Source organism: Mesoplodon mirus (assembly GCF_964341445.2).
Source record: "Mesoplodon mirus genome assembly, chromosome: 17".
Taxonomy (NCBI): domain Eukaryota; kingdom Metazoa; phylum Chordata; class Mammalia; order Artiodactyla; family Ziphiidae; genus Mesoplodon; species Mesoplodon mirus.
In genome coordinates, this window is record NC_138993.1 from 69,291,471 (window position 1) to 69,309,312 (window position 17,842).

Consider the following 17,842-nt stretch of genomic DNA (forward strand, 5'->3'; position numbering starts at 1 on the left):
GGATCGTTGTTGTCCTTCACACATCTACCTATGAGAGAACCAGCGTGTTTATGCACAGGAGGAGGTTAACCAGGCCTCAGAAAATCTGGGTTCTAGCACCAACACTGCTTATGTCTACTTTGCTTGCCTTAAGCACGTCATTTAGCCTCAGCATACTTGAGTTTCCTCATCTATTAAATAAACTGCAGAAAGTCATGGATCCTCCTGACATTTTATAGCAAATAAACACGTGCTGGTATATCTTTCCAGGGAGAGATCTGGGGTCTACCAGTCAGAGTTCTTTATTTTTTTTGCGGTACGCGGGCCTCTCACTGTTGTGGCCTCTCCCGTTGCAGAGCACAGGCTCCGGAAGTGCAGGCTCAGCGGCCATGGCTCACGGGCCCAGCCGCTCTGCGGCATGTGGGATCCTCCCAGACCGGGGCACGAACCCGTGTCCCCTGCATCAGCAGGCGGACTCTCAACCACTGTGCCACCAGGGAAGTCCCGCCACTCAGAGTTCTTGATTGCGTACAACAGAAACCGAGGTCATTAACTGGGATGAAAAGTCATTTTATTAGAAGAGTTTAGGCTCAGAACACAAGCTTGGACAATCAGTTCACGCAGCACCCCAGCGAAGCAAGGCACTGCCGAGGACCAGCCCCTGCAGCCATCACTTTTGAACTTCAGCCTCTGTGTGCCGAGCTCTACTACCCCTGGATGCTCACTGCTGTGCTGTTACACTTGGCATTCTGCCACAGCCCTGTGCCTTGCTTTCACCCTCATGAATCCAAGCCCCGGCCAAGAGCGTCTGGCGTGTCTCTGTTCTGTCTGCCAGTCCATAGGAAGAGGGGGTATCACTGGGGAAAGAGGAGGGGCTCTGACTCCTGCTGAACTTGGCACTGCCTCCAAGTTGGCGGAGAGATGGGTTGAAGGGTGGCCAGAACAACATTATCTATCACCATATCTTCCACTGGATTCTCAAAGGGATCATAACCCCACCATTTCTGCCACAAAAGATTATGAGTCACTGCATTAGATTATCATCTTTAATTACAACTCTGAAATTATATGATTCTAAATACTAATTTTTCTTTCTTCCATCATATCCCAGCTCAGAATTTCTTTAACGAGACACAAATGCAGCAACAGAGTGACTAACAACATTGCAGGGTCAGCCCTGAAGTATCTTATGATCATTTCAGTGGGTGTGTAATTATGATGGTTGGGATAATGACAGAGAGTAACAGATGTCTCGGAGTAGTCACTCAGCTGAATTTCCGGCAAACCAGTACCAATTCCTCAGAAAAAAGAAATGTACTTTCTCATACAGCCTCCTGGTGCTGCATTATGAGGATATTAAGATACAATATGGCTTAATGTTTAGATGCACAAACTTTAAGTGTAATGAGAATGGATATAAATTTTGAATCTATCCCTTAAGAACTGGTTCACCGGGGAAAGTAACTTGGCCTCAGTACGTCTCCATATCCTGTTTAGTAAAATGACAGTGATAATGCTAGTCAATGTGTGATATTATGACAACAAAATGACAGAATTGAAGGAATTATAGTGTTTGAGGCATAGTTACAGCTCCAGAAATAATGACAAAAGACATAAAGATAAATAGTTAAGAAATCCCCAAACTATGAACCAAACTCATTCCAAAACATGTTTATATTTTTCAACTTTAAGTCAAGGATAATAAGATATTTAGGTCATGCACTCGGACATGTGTTCCATGTTGAAATGACTTCTATGAACTCAAAAATGGATGCCAAATCATCACTAAAATATCACTATGAACATTTTTTCTTCTGATGTGGCAGACAGACCCACACTAAAAATATTTTTTAAATGACCACATTATGGCAAATTATGTCAAAATATATAAAATTGACTCAGTTATGTTAAATGGTCTCATCATAAGTGGAATATGAAATACCGAGAGAGTTTAATAGTTGGATTATTCTTCAAAAATGAATGAAACAGAAAGTGGAAAGTAGAAGATGGGAACGACATGAGCCAGGAGTTGTCTCTTCAGCTCCCACCGACCTCCTTGGCATTTGCGCTTGACCTTCAGCTTAACCTTAGGGAGGTAGGAAAAGGTATTTGCTGAGCTATTATCAGCCACAGACTAGAACTGGTCCAGGAAGTCTAATAGGATGCTTGCTTCCTTTCAAAGCCTTCCTGATTCTGTGAGCCTCCTACTGAGTGCACTCTGCCTTTATGTTTTGCAGGTAAGTGTGAGTGTGGCGAATGCACTTGCTACCCTCCGGGAGGCGGCAGAGTATACGGCAAGACGTGTGAGTGTGACGATCGCCGCTGCGAAGACTTGGACGGCGTGGTCTGTGGAGGTGAGCAATTCTCACAGCCCTCTGCTCCCTACCTGCAGCCTGCTTCACCTGCCTTTCTTATCCTACTTCTCCTTTTTTTTAAAAAAAAAAAAATTCTGTTAAAAAGAAGATAAACAAAATCAATACACAATTGGACCTAAAAGCAATATACCGTTAGGTTGGTAAGGACCTTGGACTCTTGATTTAATCCACGTGTATGTATGTGAAAGGATAAAGCATGCTATTGATAAAAGATGGTGGAGACTAAACCAAGTCCTCTGAAGACATTGAAAGGGTTTGCTTCAACCAGTTTACAGTTTTGATTACTGATAAAAACGGATCGGGGAAGTAAGTATCACCTGAGACTTGGAAAATAAAGCAGTAAGACTATATTCAAAGTTAATTACACAATCACCAGAGATATACACTCAGTTTCCATGTTGGCTCTGAGACCCCAAAACGAACTTACTGAAGTAATAAACCGTGCAAAGGAAGAATGAGACAGATGGAGGGTCGTCACGAAGGTTAACACAGCAGAAAGGAGAGTCCCAGGCGTAGAATGTTGCCAGTGTCCACCTGAGCTTCATCCAGGGGAGGGAAAGGGGGTCACCAGGGTTCTAGTTCAGTCTTGCAAAGCTCCGTATTGTAGAGAGGGTGCATGCCAATTGTGGTTCCTCCCAGGTTTCCAGGACAATTGAGGTGAACTGGACGTGGAATCACACTAAAAGAATATAACTCTATCTCTTTAAGACAATTATCATAATGCAGTTGGGCACTGTTATTGGGGAAAAAGCCCGCACATGTACGTACAAGTGATGGAAGGCTGGCACACCACCCGCCTCTATCATCTCTCTGACCTCCATGTATATCTATCTAGCAACTCTCTCTCTAACCAACTATAAAACACTTGGAATTTGATCAAAAATATTTTCTTCTTTCCTTTCTCTGTGAGCCAAGGGAAAGGGCCCTTTTTAATAACTGTTGGGCCGGGTCGTTTATCTCTCGCAGTTCCCATGACAGACATCCTCAGAGATAGTTCCTGCTTTTCTCATTTCACAAATGGAAAAGTGAATGAGGTTTGAGGTGTTAATGTCCCATCACTGAAAAGCGCCAGACTCAGGGTTGCAGCTGTGGAGTTCAGTTCACAGATCTCTCTCTAAACCACAATTTCCCCCAGAGTGATATCCCACTGTTTTGACTTTATGTCAATATTATTTTTAGTTTAGATTCTCTTTTCACTCGTGTTAGTTGTCAGACATATCTAAACAGATTATAGTCCTTTTTATTGTTGTTGTTAAGTACTTGACATTTTACAAACCTGTCATATCTACATACCCATTAAATGACCAGTCCCCCCTTCCCCCAGTGAATCTCTCTTCCTCTCTCTCTTTGGGGAGGAAAGCAAAGATGAAAGCAAATCTATATATCTGCTTGTTAGAAGAGATCAAATGTTTACTAGTTAAGTGAGAAAGCATCTCACAAAGTGATAATTTTTTAGACTAATTCTTGACTCTGCGTGTCTACACTCTGGATTTGTCCATTGACTGAGAGTCCTCTGTGTTCCAGAGGGACCTGACTCCCATTAGCCAAACTAGTAAAAGACCAATGTACAAACCAGAACACCAATTACTTGATATACAATCAGAAATATAATTGCCCCAGAGACTAGAATTATTTTTGTAGAGAAACTATGAGAAGTAAGAATCTGAGATAAGGATTTGGATGCAAGTCCTTGGAAAGGGGAAGGAGTTTCTGGTAGGAGAGTGGGAAAGTGTGGCATGGAGGAGGGGCAGCCGATTAAGACTGTGCTGTCAACCCAGTTACTGCTGTGGTCAACTGGAGCTTCATCCCAGCACAGAGGATGGAACTCTAGGAGCCCGAGTAAAACACACAATTCTTATATCATCAGTCATTGGTTGAGGATTGCTTCTAGGAGACGTTAACTGCCAGGCCACATCCAGCATGCCTCACAGGTACAGGATCAGAGCAGGCTTCTGCAGCTGGAGAAAACCTCGGGGCAGAGAACCCAGGGGGTGCCAAGTGAAAGTCATCATAACAGAAAGGATGACGTTGCTGGGAGACTCCTGCAGCTGCCAGAATACACATGCGGAAGGACCGCAACTCTCATGCCGGGTGGTCTATCCTCTGGATAGTGCAGATTCTCATTCTTTACCACCGTCTAGATTTTCCTACCGACAATCTGTCCTCTCTTTGATTGGATACAGGATGGGGCACAGTAGACTAGGCAGTAGCTGGAGACAGGCTAATATATCTTATCCTCCTGGTAGAGCCTTGGCTACGATTTGGGAGATCCTTGCTTACACAGTTAGAGATTAATTCTTAGATGTTGATCTTCCCAAATATAGATGATATTGAAACATAATTATCAGAGCACAAACGTGTTTTCAAGGTTGGAAAAACTTTGCTGCTTCTCCTGTGTCAGCTAGCAGCCAACAAATATTAGTACAGTAGTAATCAGATAAGCAAAGCATCTTTGATCACTATAATTGGATGGATTCTATTGGTATTTCTTCTTAAATTTTAGCAACCAGCTCTAGGAAATCACCTATGCATTTTAATTTTATATTTTAGATTGTATTAAAGACATTTTACTGACCGAAAGATCTTGGAACATTTTTCAAGTAGGTAAAGGAAACTCACCTTGGAAATTTTTCTTGAAAATATTTTGTGTTGTTATTCTTAAATTTCACTTTGACATACAGATAATGTCCTTGAGAGATTTAGGGTTAAGATAATACCAGTAATTTCATTTTTTTTTTTTTTTTGGCTGCATTGGGTCTTCATTTCTGTGCGTGGGCTTTCCCTAGTTGCAGCAAGCGGGGGCTACTCTTCGATGCGGTGCATGGGCTTCTCATTGTGGTGGCTTCTCTTTGTTGCGGAGCATGGGCTCTAGGCATGTGGGCTTCAGTAGTTGTGGCGCACGGGCTCAGTAGTTGTGGCTCACGGGCTCTAGAGTGCAGGCTCAGTAGTTGCGGCACACGGGTTTAGCTGCTCCGTGGCATGTGGAATCTTCCCGGACCAGGGCTTGAACCCATGTCCCCTGCATTGGCAGGTAGATTCTTACCACTGCGCCACCAGGGAAGTCCAATACCAATAATTTAAAAGATTGTCTGTAGGTAACAACGATTGGCTTCACTTACCTTCTCCTGCTTCATCTGAGCTCTGCAGCCCAGTTGACAGCCTGGAGCCTTAAATTCTGCCACACATCTGTACACATTCCAGTGTGTAGTTTTTTGTGACTCTTTACTCTGATGGTCAGTCCTATTGCTTGGAGGGGGATAGTTCCAGGAAGGAGAGGGAGAGGGATGTCCCCATCCGTGGTCAGCTCATGTGTATCTGAACTGACGTGTAGCTAGAAAAGCTGCACATAGTTTACAGTCCACACTGATGCTCTGTTAGTGTTCCTCGACAAGATAAGTCTAGTCTTGGTATTCATGGTGGCTGTGGTCTATAAAGTTGTCTTGAACAGGGATTTGGCAAATACTGACTCACTGCTCCTGAGGGAAATACGGGACTAGCTAGGTTCCTGCCTCTGTTTGCAGCATTTTTATCAACCAATCAATACATAACCTTGTTTTATGTGTGTGTCTTGTAAAGACATATTGTGTCATATGTAGTTGATTTATTAACATTGAACTCGGCCAACAGCCCTATAACTCATGCCTGAATGAAGATTATTTGGCTCACGGATTTTCTCCGTAAGGCACATCGCAGACTATTTTGCACTTAGGGACACTGGATAGCACTTCAGCACTGTACTTGGGGGCCATCTAAAAACATTGAAATCACCAACAAAAAGCACAAAAATGCAAAATGTACAGCACCAAGTATATTGGGAAAAGGACACTTGTTTACAGCGTAAGAGCTGAACAAAGAAGGCAGAGTGTGACCTTCTTTGATCTTTGCTGGGAATGTGAACCTCAGGCAACTGAATTTTTTCACCATTCGGTCCGTGTTCTCAAATGACCTGGAAAGCTTCTCGAGTGTTGATTTCAGGGATACAAATAAATTTTAGCGAGTAGGCAAGTTATCAAATGCGAAATCTTCGAATAGTGAAGATCAACTGTAATTCATGTTCTCACTGGAAACATCACCTCCCACGTGAGTTTTGCACTTGGCCTCCAGTTATGATTTAAGACAGTTCATCAAGGTACTGTGATTTTTAATTCCTCTATTTTCTGAGCACTGCTTTATAGAAGGAATTATTTGAGCCTTGGCTATTATAGCCTTGAATTTCATTTATGTCGCAGCTGTTCTCTGGACAGAAATTACAAGAAACATGCCATTAATTAACAAGTTTGAACGTACAGTAATTTCAGCATTAAAGTATACGACATAGTAAACCTGCTGATAAGGGGATCACAAGTTCCTTTCACAAACATTTATGTAAATGTACTTAACTATTTAGAAATGTAAATGGCAACATAGTACAGTAGTTAAGACTATAGACATGAGGCTTTCTTGGTTCCAACCTTGACTCTGCCACTTACTCCCCATATGACCTGAGGCAATTTACATAAGACCCATTTCTCACCTTTAAAAGATGATTATAATGTATGTCTCTTGTAGGGTTATTGCGAGATTAAGTGAGTTAATGTGTATAAAGTACTTAGCACATGTGTCATGTATATACATTAGATATTATCATTAGTGTTATATACATATAGAGAGAATGATAGACATAACCACTCAGGTGGAATTTTATGCTGTGGATTCCAGTAAATATGCAACACAGAACAGAGCTCCACGTTTGCTTTTTAATTCCTTTTGTAACCACAGTTTATTCAGAACTGTGACTGTCTTGTCTTCAATTTTGGGTGGCATAGATGAATTCTCCTGTCTGTTCTTTTTACATAGTGCAGTTTCTATCCTCACACTTGACACTGAGCTACCAAATCAAAGTGGCCATATGCATCTCAGAAGTATTTTTAGTGGCTCTTACTCAGCAGGGCACCTTCCATGGAGAAGCTTCTCATGGGTTTGCAAGCAGGGAGGAGCACAGGTAAGAAAACACTGGCCGTTAGGGCTTGAGTAAGAGCATGCATCGCCAAAGTTTCTATATTTCTCAGTCTATCTGAAAATATCCATTATCATAAGAACATCTCTTCTTATTTAATAATATCCTATCATGTAATAATTAAATCAACAAATACTCATTGCCTACTTACTTCGTGTAAAGCCCAGCACTGCCCCTCAAACACAAGCATGTCCTTAAATATTTTTGATCTCCTTGATGCCTTTACCTCTGACCTGTATGTCTGCATTCCTCTTGGTTCAATCTTCAACCCATAGAAACTTGCTCTATCTCCCACCATTCTGTATAACCGACTCCATGGGGTTTTTCATAATTCTTAGTTGCCCAAATCCGGGGTGCCGTTCAGGTCTCATTCTACGTGACCGCTTTTCAGTGTAGATCTGTGGTTACTCTACTCAGAATCCCCCTTGACATGGTCTCCTGGACCTCAGAAACACCTTCCCCCTGTTTCTTCTCTCACTTCTCTCATAATCACTTGATCTTTTTTTCTTGCTCAATTCTCAGAGCTTACTAATAAATCTTAGCATTTCCCTAGAAATGGCCTTTGCATGTCTTTTCTGCTCACTGTTTACTGTCCTCGAGTAATCTCCGCTTCTTTCTTCCTCTTTTATCTTGAGGTCAGTGTCTGCCAAGATGATTTCTTAGCATCATTCCCTCCTGGCTTCATACTCTTCAAATTCGAATTAAATATTTCCAATGTGGAAATTCCTCCACATTCTGCATGGTTGAAACTGAAGTAATCGTTTATTTTTTTCTTTAATTCAAGAAATATTTGTTGAGCTCCAGCTCAAACAGCTCAAACACTGTTTGCCAGCCCTGGAGATTCAGTGGTGAATCTATTGGAGTTGATGATTATGCTTAAAGGGTAACATTGAGAAAGGAAAGATAATGAGGCGGATGGTCTGAAAGGAGAAGCACTAGTTCAATGGAAACATACATGATAGGGGCTTTGACATAGACTGGAGGCTATGGAAGGCTTTGCTAATGCCTTCATATCTGGTAAAAATGATATGATGCATGACATGTGCTTGACATGTATTAATCAGCTAAGCATCATGACCACCATACTTGGTAATTGAATGCATAGAATGTAGCCAGGTGAGGAGAGATGGGTGGGACCCAGGAGTCACAGAACAAAGTGTGCCGAGGCATATGCAGGAAGGGAGGGTGACATGTTTAAGGGTTTTTTGAGAACTGGAGAGAAACCCTGTGTGATAGATGAGAATGCAAAGGGGAGCAGGGTATGACAGATTTTGTAAATTGTGTTAATGATTTGGGGCTTTACTCAAGCGATGATCGGAAGCCATACAAGTGGTTTACACAAGACAACAGCGTTATCACTCTGTTTAAAAGGTACCTCTGGCTGCCGGGTGAAGTTTGGATTGCTGGGAGGAGTGTGTATTTGTGGGGTTGGTGGGTGAACGTGGATTTAGGAGATGCGTCCTAGTGAGAGATGAATGTGGTTTAGCTAGATGGAGGACGGTAAAGATGGAAAAACTTGGATGTGTTGGAGACAGTATTAGAAATAATATGGACAACAGGCTAACAAAACCCTTTACTTTGCTGCAAGAGACTCTGACCCTCTGTTAACCTCCCCACTCCAGCTCCCTGGAAACAGATGAAGATGGTAGATGCCAATGTTACCAGGCAACGTTGCTCATGGTAATGTGAACTATGATCGATACATTTCAACTAGATTAGGAAGGGTTGTGAATGAACTGTGAATGTCTTATGGGAATGCCATTGTTTTTGGCTTCCATGAGTGCTGTGACTCTGCCACCAGGCATGTCCCTTGTGGGTTTTCTGGAAGCTATGCTTAAGGAATAATGAGAAGAGATTTTGGGCTCCTATGGGGCATAAGACTTCTAAGCCAGAGAAGCCTCAACATCTGTGCGATATGGAGTTCATTGAAGTGTCCATCTCCAAAACAGGACAAAAAAATACATCTGTTTTAGATTTCTTGATTCACCAGCTACAGAATGTTTTGGAAGGAAGTTGGCATCATACGAATCAGCAGTTCTGTGCCTTGAGGAAGGAATGGCAGCTACTTTGTTTAAAGCATTTGGTCTCCCCATGATGTGGCAGCCAGTGGGGGACGAATCTCACTACGAGGAGTGTGTGAAACACATTAACATCACCCCTCTGGTGTAGCTTCTGAGAACAAAATTGACATCACAAATTTGGGTAATATTCTCAGTTCACTGCCAGACACCGAGCCATAGTGTCTGTGGCCTTCCACCTGGAGGGACGGACAAGAAGCACGTATCTAATGTGTGGCCAGAGATCAAAATGCGGGTCCCTGGCTCCAAAGCAGGGACTCCCTGAGCACTTTAGCAAACAAGGAATAAGTAAAACCAAAAATAACTGTAAACCTACCTAATCAGTGGGCTCATGAGAACTAAGCCAATGATGTTTATCCACCTTCTCAACAATAACACTGAAAGTGATTAAACCAATTCTGTGAGGCTGGGATAAATTAGCAAGTGTACCTGAAGGTGAATGTAAGCAATTACGTAATTTTAAGCAGTTCAGTTTTGATTGCACCAAAATTACAACCTGAAAATGAGGGTCATGGCAGGGACTGTCAAAGAGAAAGTCAATAGGAAGTAAGACCATGCCTCACTTACTTACTGGTAAGTCATGTTCAATGATCATAGACCACATGTGGATCTTCTCAAAACATCCCTATTAACAATAAAAATTTTATGTGACCTACAACTGCATGGATTTTTAAAATCAGATGTCACTACTGAAAGAAAAACACACTTCGTCCAGAGAGGTAGTCCCTAAGATGTATTCATTTTTAGGGTACTTGATTTTAAGATTTCATAAGGAAAATATATCTACATGTTGGCTCATGTGTGTTTAATTGTTTTGAATTAATATAAGCTAAACCAGAGATCTCCCTCCTGTACTCCATATACCCAGGGTGAGACTAAGAAGTGGACTGGTTATTGCTTTTCTCTGCTTTGTCCTCTCTGCTCCTGAAATGAGACTATGAGTACAATTTAAGAAACAAGAAGGGATAATGAAGAGCCACCTCTTAATTATACAGTCAGTTCACATTTCATCTCTTCAGGGAGTTCTTTGGTTTGTGGCTGCAATTTGAAGAAGATCAGGCAGCCTGAGAGTATGAGTGCAGTGACCACTACCCCCTTCCCAGGCATTGCTGGAATTCTCACATTGAGGAAGGTTCAGACCACTCACTCAGGCCACGCCTTTCTTAGCTGGACAATGTGGGTAGCAGTGTGGTTATCTCCAAATTACCTCTTAAAATCACAAACCTCTTTCCTGAGTTTGTAAGTGTACCAGTGTTGGGATGCACCCTGCAGGCCTATAAACTTTATAGTTGCCCAACCTGGAGACTGAAGAAAGAGACATCAGTCGTTTACCGGGCAGGGGATCTTATAAGTCTGCAGCAAAAGGTCCTGGAGTGACACCGCACCATTTATGGTAGAGAGCAGGACATGGCAGCAATCTTTGCTACTCCAGGGAGGAGGAGGTTACCATTTATGGGGGGAACTGATGTCAGGTTGGCTCATCAGCTACCAGGGAAACCAGTGGCTGGGGCAAGGGGCAAGTACATAAACAGTATGTTTATTAAGCCTATAATTAAGAGGATTGGGTGGTCAAGTGAGTGAAGCAGGGACTGGTCGAGCAGGGGATGTACAGAGAGCAGGGGCGCAGCCATCCTGAATGGCCTCACCACACAACCAGTTAGGACCGTGTTCAGCTACAAGCCTGCAGATTGTCACTTCAGGGATGGATGGATGGTGAGGTAACTACCTGAGAGCCGTCAAAGTCCCACACACCTTCTCTCTTTATTTCCTCTCTGCCCTTCGAGTATAACTTTTGTGGTCACGCTCCTTGAAAATCTCCCATTGTGCTCATCTTCCAGGAAAGAAAAAAGGGAAAATAGGACAAAGGGCAAAGGATAACATGCTAGCTGAGTCTGTCCCATTTTCTTTGGAAGACAATAGCTTTCCTGGAAACCTCACCCAAGAGATTTTCTCTTATATCTCACTTATTAGAGCTAAGTCCTAGGGGCACTTTTAGGTCAAAAGGAGCCTGAGTAATCAAATATTTTCCAGATGAACTATTATCACCTCTCTGAAAAAAATGAGGCTTCCCCTAGAATTAACAAGGGGAAAAGAGTATTGGGCAGGCAATATGCAGTATCTGATGCAATTAGATACCTTTATGTGTCAGTTTCCTAATTGAGAACCATCACTGCAGTGTATTGAGGAAGTGTGTCTCGGAGCCCATGGATTCATTGGAAATGTCATTGTCTAGAGCATCACTGTTCAATAGAATTTTCAAAAATGATAAGAATGTTCCACATCTGCCTTATTCAATACAGTAGCCACTGGCCACATATGGCTGTTGAACACTTGAAATGTGACTAGTGCAACTGAGAAACTGAATTTTAAATTTTACTGAATGTTAATAAATGTAAATAGTCACATCGACTAGTGATTACTACATTGGACAACACCTATCCAGAGCATTCTTGGTGAATAATTTGGTGTGGGGGAAGGGAAGAGAATAGGAAGAAAAATTTCTGTTGCTCGAGGGGAGTGCCAAATGCCAGGAGGTAAGTGTCTGGGAGAGGATGAATGGCACTGGAAATGAAAATTGAATGGAAAATTGCTCACCTGTATGAAGAGTTGGGAAGTCACGTGAAGGCAGATTTAGTGGACTTCGAATGATTCATTAGGCTGGTTCTCTCTACAGGTTCATTCTTGAATGATCTATCATATACTTATTATACACAGGTAACCTCACTGTGGATTCTACCACCAAGCAGAGATGTTGTTCTCACTGAATGGTGTTTATAGATGATTCTCCCAGTTCTGCTACCCCTGGATGTTCCACTCATAGGCCTAAGAGACAACTTAGTAGGGTTGGCCTGGCAAAAGTTGACTGAAACTACTCTTATGACCTTTATGGTCTTTTTTTTGTTAACTCCAATTTTCAGAACCATTCTACTCAATAGGCCTGCTTTATGGAATATGCTCCTTGTCATCTTGCAAGACAACATAGTCATCTCATTTTTCTTCTTCTTGACTGGATGACGCTACTTGTCTGGCTTCTCCCCTCTACCCTACCCTAAATATTGGAGTTTCTCAAGACTTATTTCTCCCTAGGTGGGCTCATTCACTTCTAAAGCTTTAAATGCCATCTCCTTTTGGAAACTCCAACACATACAGACCTAGCTCCAACCTGTCCTCAAACGCCAGGTTTGTGTCAGCTGCTTACTTGGCCTCTCCTTGGTTGTCTTAAGAGTATCTCAGACACACAAGGTTCAAAATGGAACTGATTTTCTGCCCTCAACCTCTCCCTCCTGCAGCTTCCATATCTATTAGATAGCATCGTTATTCACAGGATTTCTTGAGTCAGAAAACTAGTCCTTTCTTTCTCTCACCTGCCACATACAATCCAGCAGCAACTTCCATGGGTACCCCCATAAAGGTAGATCTCCAGCCACTTCTCTCCATTTGCACTACCACCACCCTGCTTGAAGCCTGCATCACCTTTCACTTGGACTCTGCAATACTCTCTCACTTTCCCCATCCTCACTTCCTCCCAACACACCTTAATTTCTCCCATCTAGTTGCCAAAATGAATTTGCAAACCATAAATTAAAACACATCCCTCTCTCGCATAACACCTTTCTATGATTTCCCCTTCCTCCTGGAATAAAATGTAGATGCCTTACCAAGGACAGATAATTTTCTCTGTTCTCATTCCTAAATATTTCTCCAACTTTATTATTTTTTCATTTTTTCTTACTCATTACTCTTCAAATACATTGGTCTTTTTTTCACTGCCTATAACATGTGATGCTCTTTCTTATTCCGAGAATCTTCATTAGCTTTTCCAGAACATTAGCTATCTGGCTCTTTCTCAGCTGCTGGGTGTCAGAGAGCTGGCCACTCCAGTTAATAATGTTCTCTCTGCTGAATCTACCAACACCCTCCTTAATTCTTCCATAGCTCAAGTGTATTTGTTTCCTCGTTGTTATTTGTTTTCTCCCCTGGTAGCCTATAAGCCCATGAGAGTAAAGCTAGTAAAATGCCTAGTACATAATAAAAAGTTCTTGAGTGGATGACTAAATTATTAGAGTTTATAAAGAAGATATTATTGAAAGCTTTAAAAAACATTATTTAAGTAAAGAGAAGTCATGTAAATAGCAAAGCAAAACATTTAAATAACAATGCATTTTGACCATTGTCTGGGCTAGATGCCAACTTAACTTTGTGGAAGGATGTGATAAATGAGCTAATAAGTGAAAAACAATCTCCTATTTCCTTGCATATAAATTTTATATTAAATTACTTGTGGTGAGATGTCATTTAATCATTCTCAATGAGATCCTAAATCAAAGGCAGAATGTCTTTCTCTGCCATAGAGATTAAATTATTCCAATTATGTCAAATGATGGTAATTCTTACTAACCCAGGGCTCGTAAGAAGCATAAACGTTTGAAAAGTCCATAGCTGGATGGTATTGATGCTAAAAAGCTCTTTCTCTTCCTCCTCCTCCTTCTCCTTCTTCCTTTTGTATCACACATTATCTGCCTCCAAAGGTAGATAACTTGGATAACTTGTTTTGAACTTCTAAAGTAGGCTTCACTTTAAGTGGACTTTTGTTTTATTGGAGAAATCAAGATAGAATCAGTTTTCATAACAATTCATTGAGTATATAACTCTTACACAGATTTGCTAACTTCATTCCACTCTAAGGCCATAGAAATAAAACAGAGCCATCTAAGAACAGTCTGTTGACTTTGAAGGACAGTTTATTAACCAGATGACCTGTAAACATGTCCTGTATTCAGTTTATGGTTGTCAGTTGGGATTTGTGGGAAAAAATAAGAAGGGGATTTTGTTGAAAAATAACCTTACTCTACAAGTGTTTTTTGAGGATCCACTATGTCTAAGGCAATGCTTGGCACTCTGAAGACTATAGTGATGGATCAGAAGTGATTCCTACCATCAGAGAATTCAGTCAAGTAATGGGTCTATCTGATACATAACTGCATATTATGAGGTAGAAGATAAAAATGTTACACAAGAGGTGAAAAATAAGATAGTATAGAAATTCAGAGGAGGGGAAGATGAATTCCGCTTGGGGATATTAGAAAAATCTTCCAGAGGTGTAGTCACTTTCCCTGGGTTTTGAAAATTAAGCAGGATCCGGTTGTGTAGAGTAGAAGGCATGGATTCCCGTCTCACCAAAGTCGTGAAGTCTGGAAAACACCGGAACTATGTCGGGAAAGATGAGTGGGTCAGGAAGTGTATGAAGGGGAGAAGAAGTAAGGTTGGAGAAGCAGCTGGGAATCCACTTCAGGAACCTAAGACATAAGGAAGGTTAAAGTAGGTGCACTTCATCCCATAAGCATTAGGGAGTCACACAGTCCTAGATCTCAAGGCTGTGATGTGAGTAGAGTCATGTTATGGGAAGCTGAGAGTGAGAATATTGGAGAAAGATGTGATAGAAAGTTTCTCAAAGGTTTCTGATGATGATAGGAGTGGAAATTTTGAGGTTGTTTCAACAGGATCTGGCAACTCTTTGGATGAGGGAAGTGAGAGAGAGTCAAGTATGATCTGAATCATCTTGAACTGGTTGGCTAGAAGGAGAGTTGGGCTGTTAAAAGAGATGGGTGATACAGAAGCGTAGCTTTTGGAAAGAAAATTATACATGCAGGTCTCGATGTATCAATTTCTGATGCTAGTAGAATATGAAGTATGGAATCACGGGAGAGGAATTTCAGAGAGATTGAGGGGCTGGAGATAGAGCCCTGTAATCATTGTGCTTATCTGAAATCCTATGATGAATTTTTCAAGAGAGAGATGGTAGAGAGATAAGAGAAGATGATTAAGGATAGACAATCAGGAGCCCGGAGGAAGATGGCGGAAGAGTAAGACGCGGAGATCACCTTCCTCCCCACAGATACATCAGAAATTCATCTACACGTGGAACAACTCCTACAGAACACCTACTGAACGCTGACAGAAGACCTCAGACCCCCCAAAAGGCAAGAAACTCCCCACATACCTGGGTAGGGCAAAAGAAAAAAAGAATAAACAGAGACAATAGGATAGGGACGGGACCTGCACCAGTGGGAGGGAGCCGTGAAGGAGGGAAGGTTTCTACACACTACAAGCCCCTTCGCGGGCGGAGACTGCAGGTGGCGGAGGGGGAAAGCTTCGGAGTAGCGGAGGAGAGCACAGCAACAGGGGTGCGGAGGGCAAAGTGGAGAGATTCCGGCACAGAGGACCGGTGCCCTCAGGCACACACCAGCCCGAGAGGCTTGTCTGCTCCGCTGCCGGGGCGGGCGGGGCTGGGAGCTGAGGCTCGGGTATCGGCTTTCAGTCGGAGCGCAGGGAGAGGACTGGGGCTGGCGGCAGGAAGAGAGCCTGAAGGGGTTAGTGCACCACGGCTAGCCCGGGGGGAGTCCGGGGAAAGGGTCTGGAGCTGCTGAAGAGGCAAGAGACTTTTTTCCCTTTTGTTTCCTGGTGCGCGAGGAGAGGGCATTAAGAGGGCTGCTTGGGGAAGCACCGGAGACAGGCGCGAGCCGCGGGTAAGGCGCGGACCTCGGAGACGGGCGTGGGCCGCCGCCGCCGCCGCCGCCCACCGCCGCCGCCCGCCGCCGCCACCGCCGCGGGGCCTGTGTCCGAGCGCGGGTCACTGTCCGCCCCGCCTTCCGGGGGGCCTGTGCACCCCGCCACTGCCGGGGTCCCGAGGCCCGGGGACGGCTTTCCTGGGAGAGCGCACGGAGCGCCACGGGCTGCTGCAACGTCACGCCGGCCTCTGCCGCCGCAGGCCCGCCCTGCACTGCGCGCCCCTCCCTCCCCTCTGCCTGAGGGAGCCAGAGCCCCCGAATCAGCGGCTCCTTTAAACCCGTCCTGTCTGAGCGAAGAACGGACGCCCTCCAGCGACCTACGTGCAGAGGCGGGGCCAGGTCCAAGGCTGAGACCCGGGAGCTGTGAGAGCAGAGACAGGGAAATCTCTCTGTGCAGCCTCGGAGGCAGCGGATTAAAGTTCCACGGCCCATTTGATGTGCCCTGCGTCTGCGGAGTGCATGAATGGACAGCGAATCATCCCAAATTGAGGAAGTGGACTTTGAGGACAAGATTTAAGTCTTTCCCCCCTTTTCCTCTTTTTACAACGAATTATCCCAAATTGAGGAGGTGGGCTTGGAGAGCAAGATTTTTGATTTTTCCCCCTGCTCTCTTTTTGTGAATGTGTATGTGTAATCTTCTGTGTAAGATTCTCTCTGTATAGCTTTGCTTCCACCATATGTCCCAGGGTTCTATCTGTCCTTTTGTTTTCAATAATTACTTTTTAATTTTAATAACGCTACTATATTTCATACTTTATTCTATTTTACTTTACCTGCTCTTTCTTTTTTTCCTACCTTCCCTTCCTCCCTCCCTCCCTCCGCTCCTCCTTTCCTTCTTTTTCTTTCCTCCCTCCCTCCCACCCTTCTTCTTTCCACTTTCGTTTTCTTTCCTTCCTCCCTCCCTCTCTCCTGTCTTTCTTTCTTTCTTTCCTTCCTCCCTCCCTACCTTCTTCCATTCACTCTTCCTTTTGCTTTCATCCCTCCCTCCCTCCTTTCTTTCTTTCTTTCTTTCCATCCTCCCTCCCTCCCTCCCTCCTTTCTTTCTTTCTTCCTTCCTTCCTTTCTTCCCTTCTTCCTTTCTTTCCCTCTCTCTTTCTTTCTTCTACTAATTCTTTCTTTCTACATTTTCTCCCTGTTATTCTGAGCCGGGTGGATGAAAGGCTCTTGGTGCTGCAGCCAGGAGCCAGTGCTGTGCCTCTGAAGTGGGAGAGCCAACTTCAGGACACGGGTCCACAAGAGACCTCCCAGCTCCACATAATATCAAACGGCGAAAATCTCCCAGAGATCTCCATCCCAACACCAGCACCCAGCTTCAGTCAACGACCAGCAAGCTACAGCACTGGTCACCCTATGCCAAGCAACTAGCAAGGCAGGAACACAACCCCACCCATTAGCAGAGAGGCTACCTAAAAACATAATAAGGCCATAGGCACCCCAAAACACACCACCAGACGTAGACCTGTCCACCAGAAAGACAAGATCGAGCCTCAACCACCAGAACACAGGCATTAGTCCCCCCCACCAGGAAGCCTACACAACCTACTGAAACAACCTTAGCCACTGGGGTCAGACACCAAAAACAACGGGAACTACGAATCTGCAGCCTGCAAAAAGGAGACCCCAAACACAGTAACATAAGCAAAATGAGAAGACAGAAAAACACACAGCAGGAGAAGGAGCAAGATAAAAACCTACCAGACCTAACAAATGAAGAGGTAATAGGCAGTCTACCTGAAAAAGAATTCAGAATAATGATAGTAAAGCTGATCCAAGATTCTATTTCCAAGATCCATAATCTTGGAAATAGAATAGACAAAATGCAAGAAACAGTTAACAAGGACCTAG

The 17,842-nt window shown here is 43.4% G+C and overlaps 1 protein-coding gene across 2 annotated transcripts in view; it reads left to right on the forward strand.

The window, feature by feature from the left end:
- The window catches only part of ITGBL1 (integrin subunit beta like 1), a 217,228-nt gene that overhangs the window by 178,840 nt on the left and 20,546 nt on the right, over nt 1-17,842 (forward strand). For both annotated transcript variants that reach the window (XM_082602463.1, XM_082602464.1), the window contains exon 8: nt 2,217-2,333. In XM_082602463.1, coding sequence (XP_082458589.1) covers nt 2,217-2,333 — 117 coding nt within the window. The remainder of the gene's footprint in view (nt 1-2,216; nt 2,334-17,842) is intronic.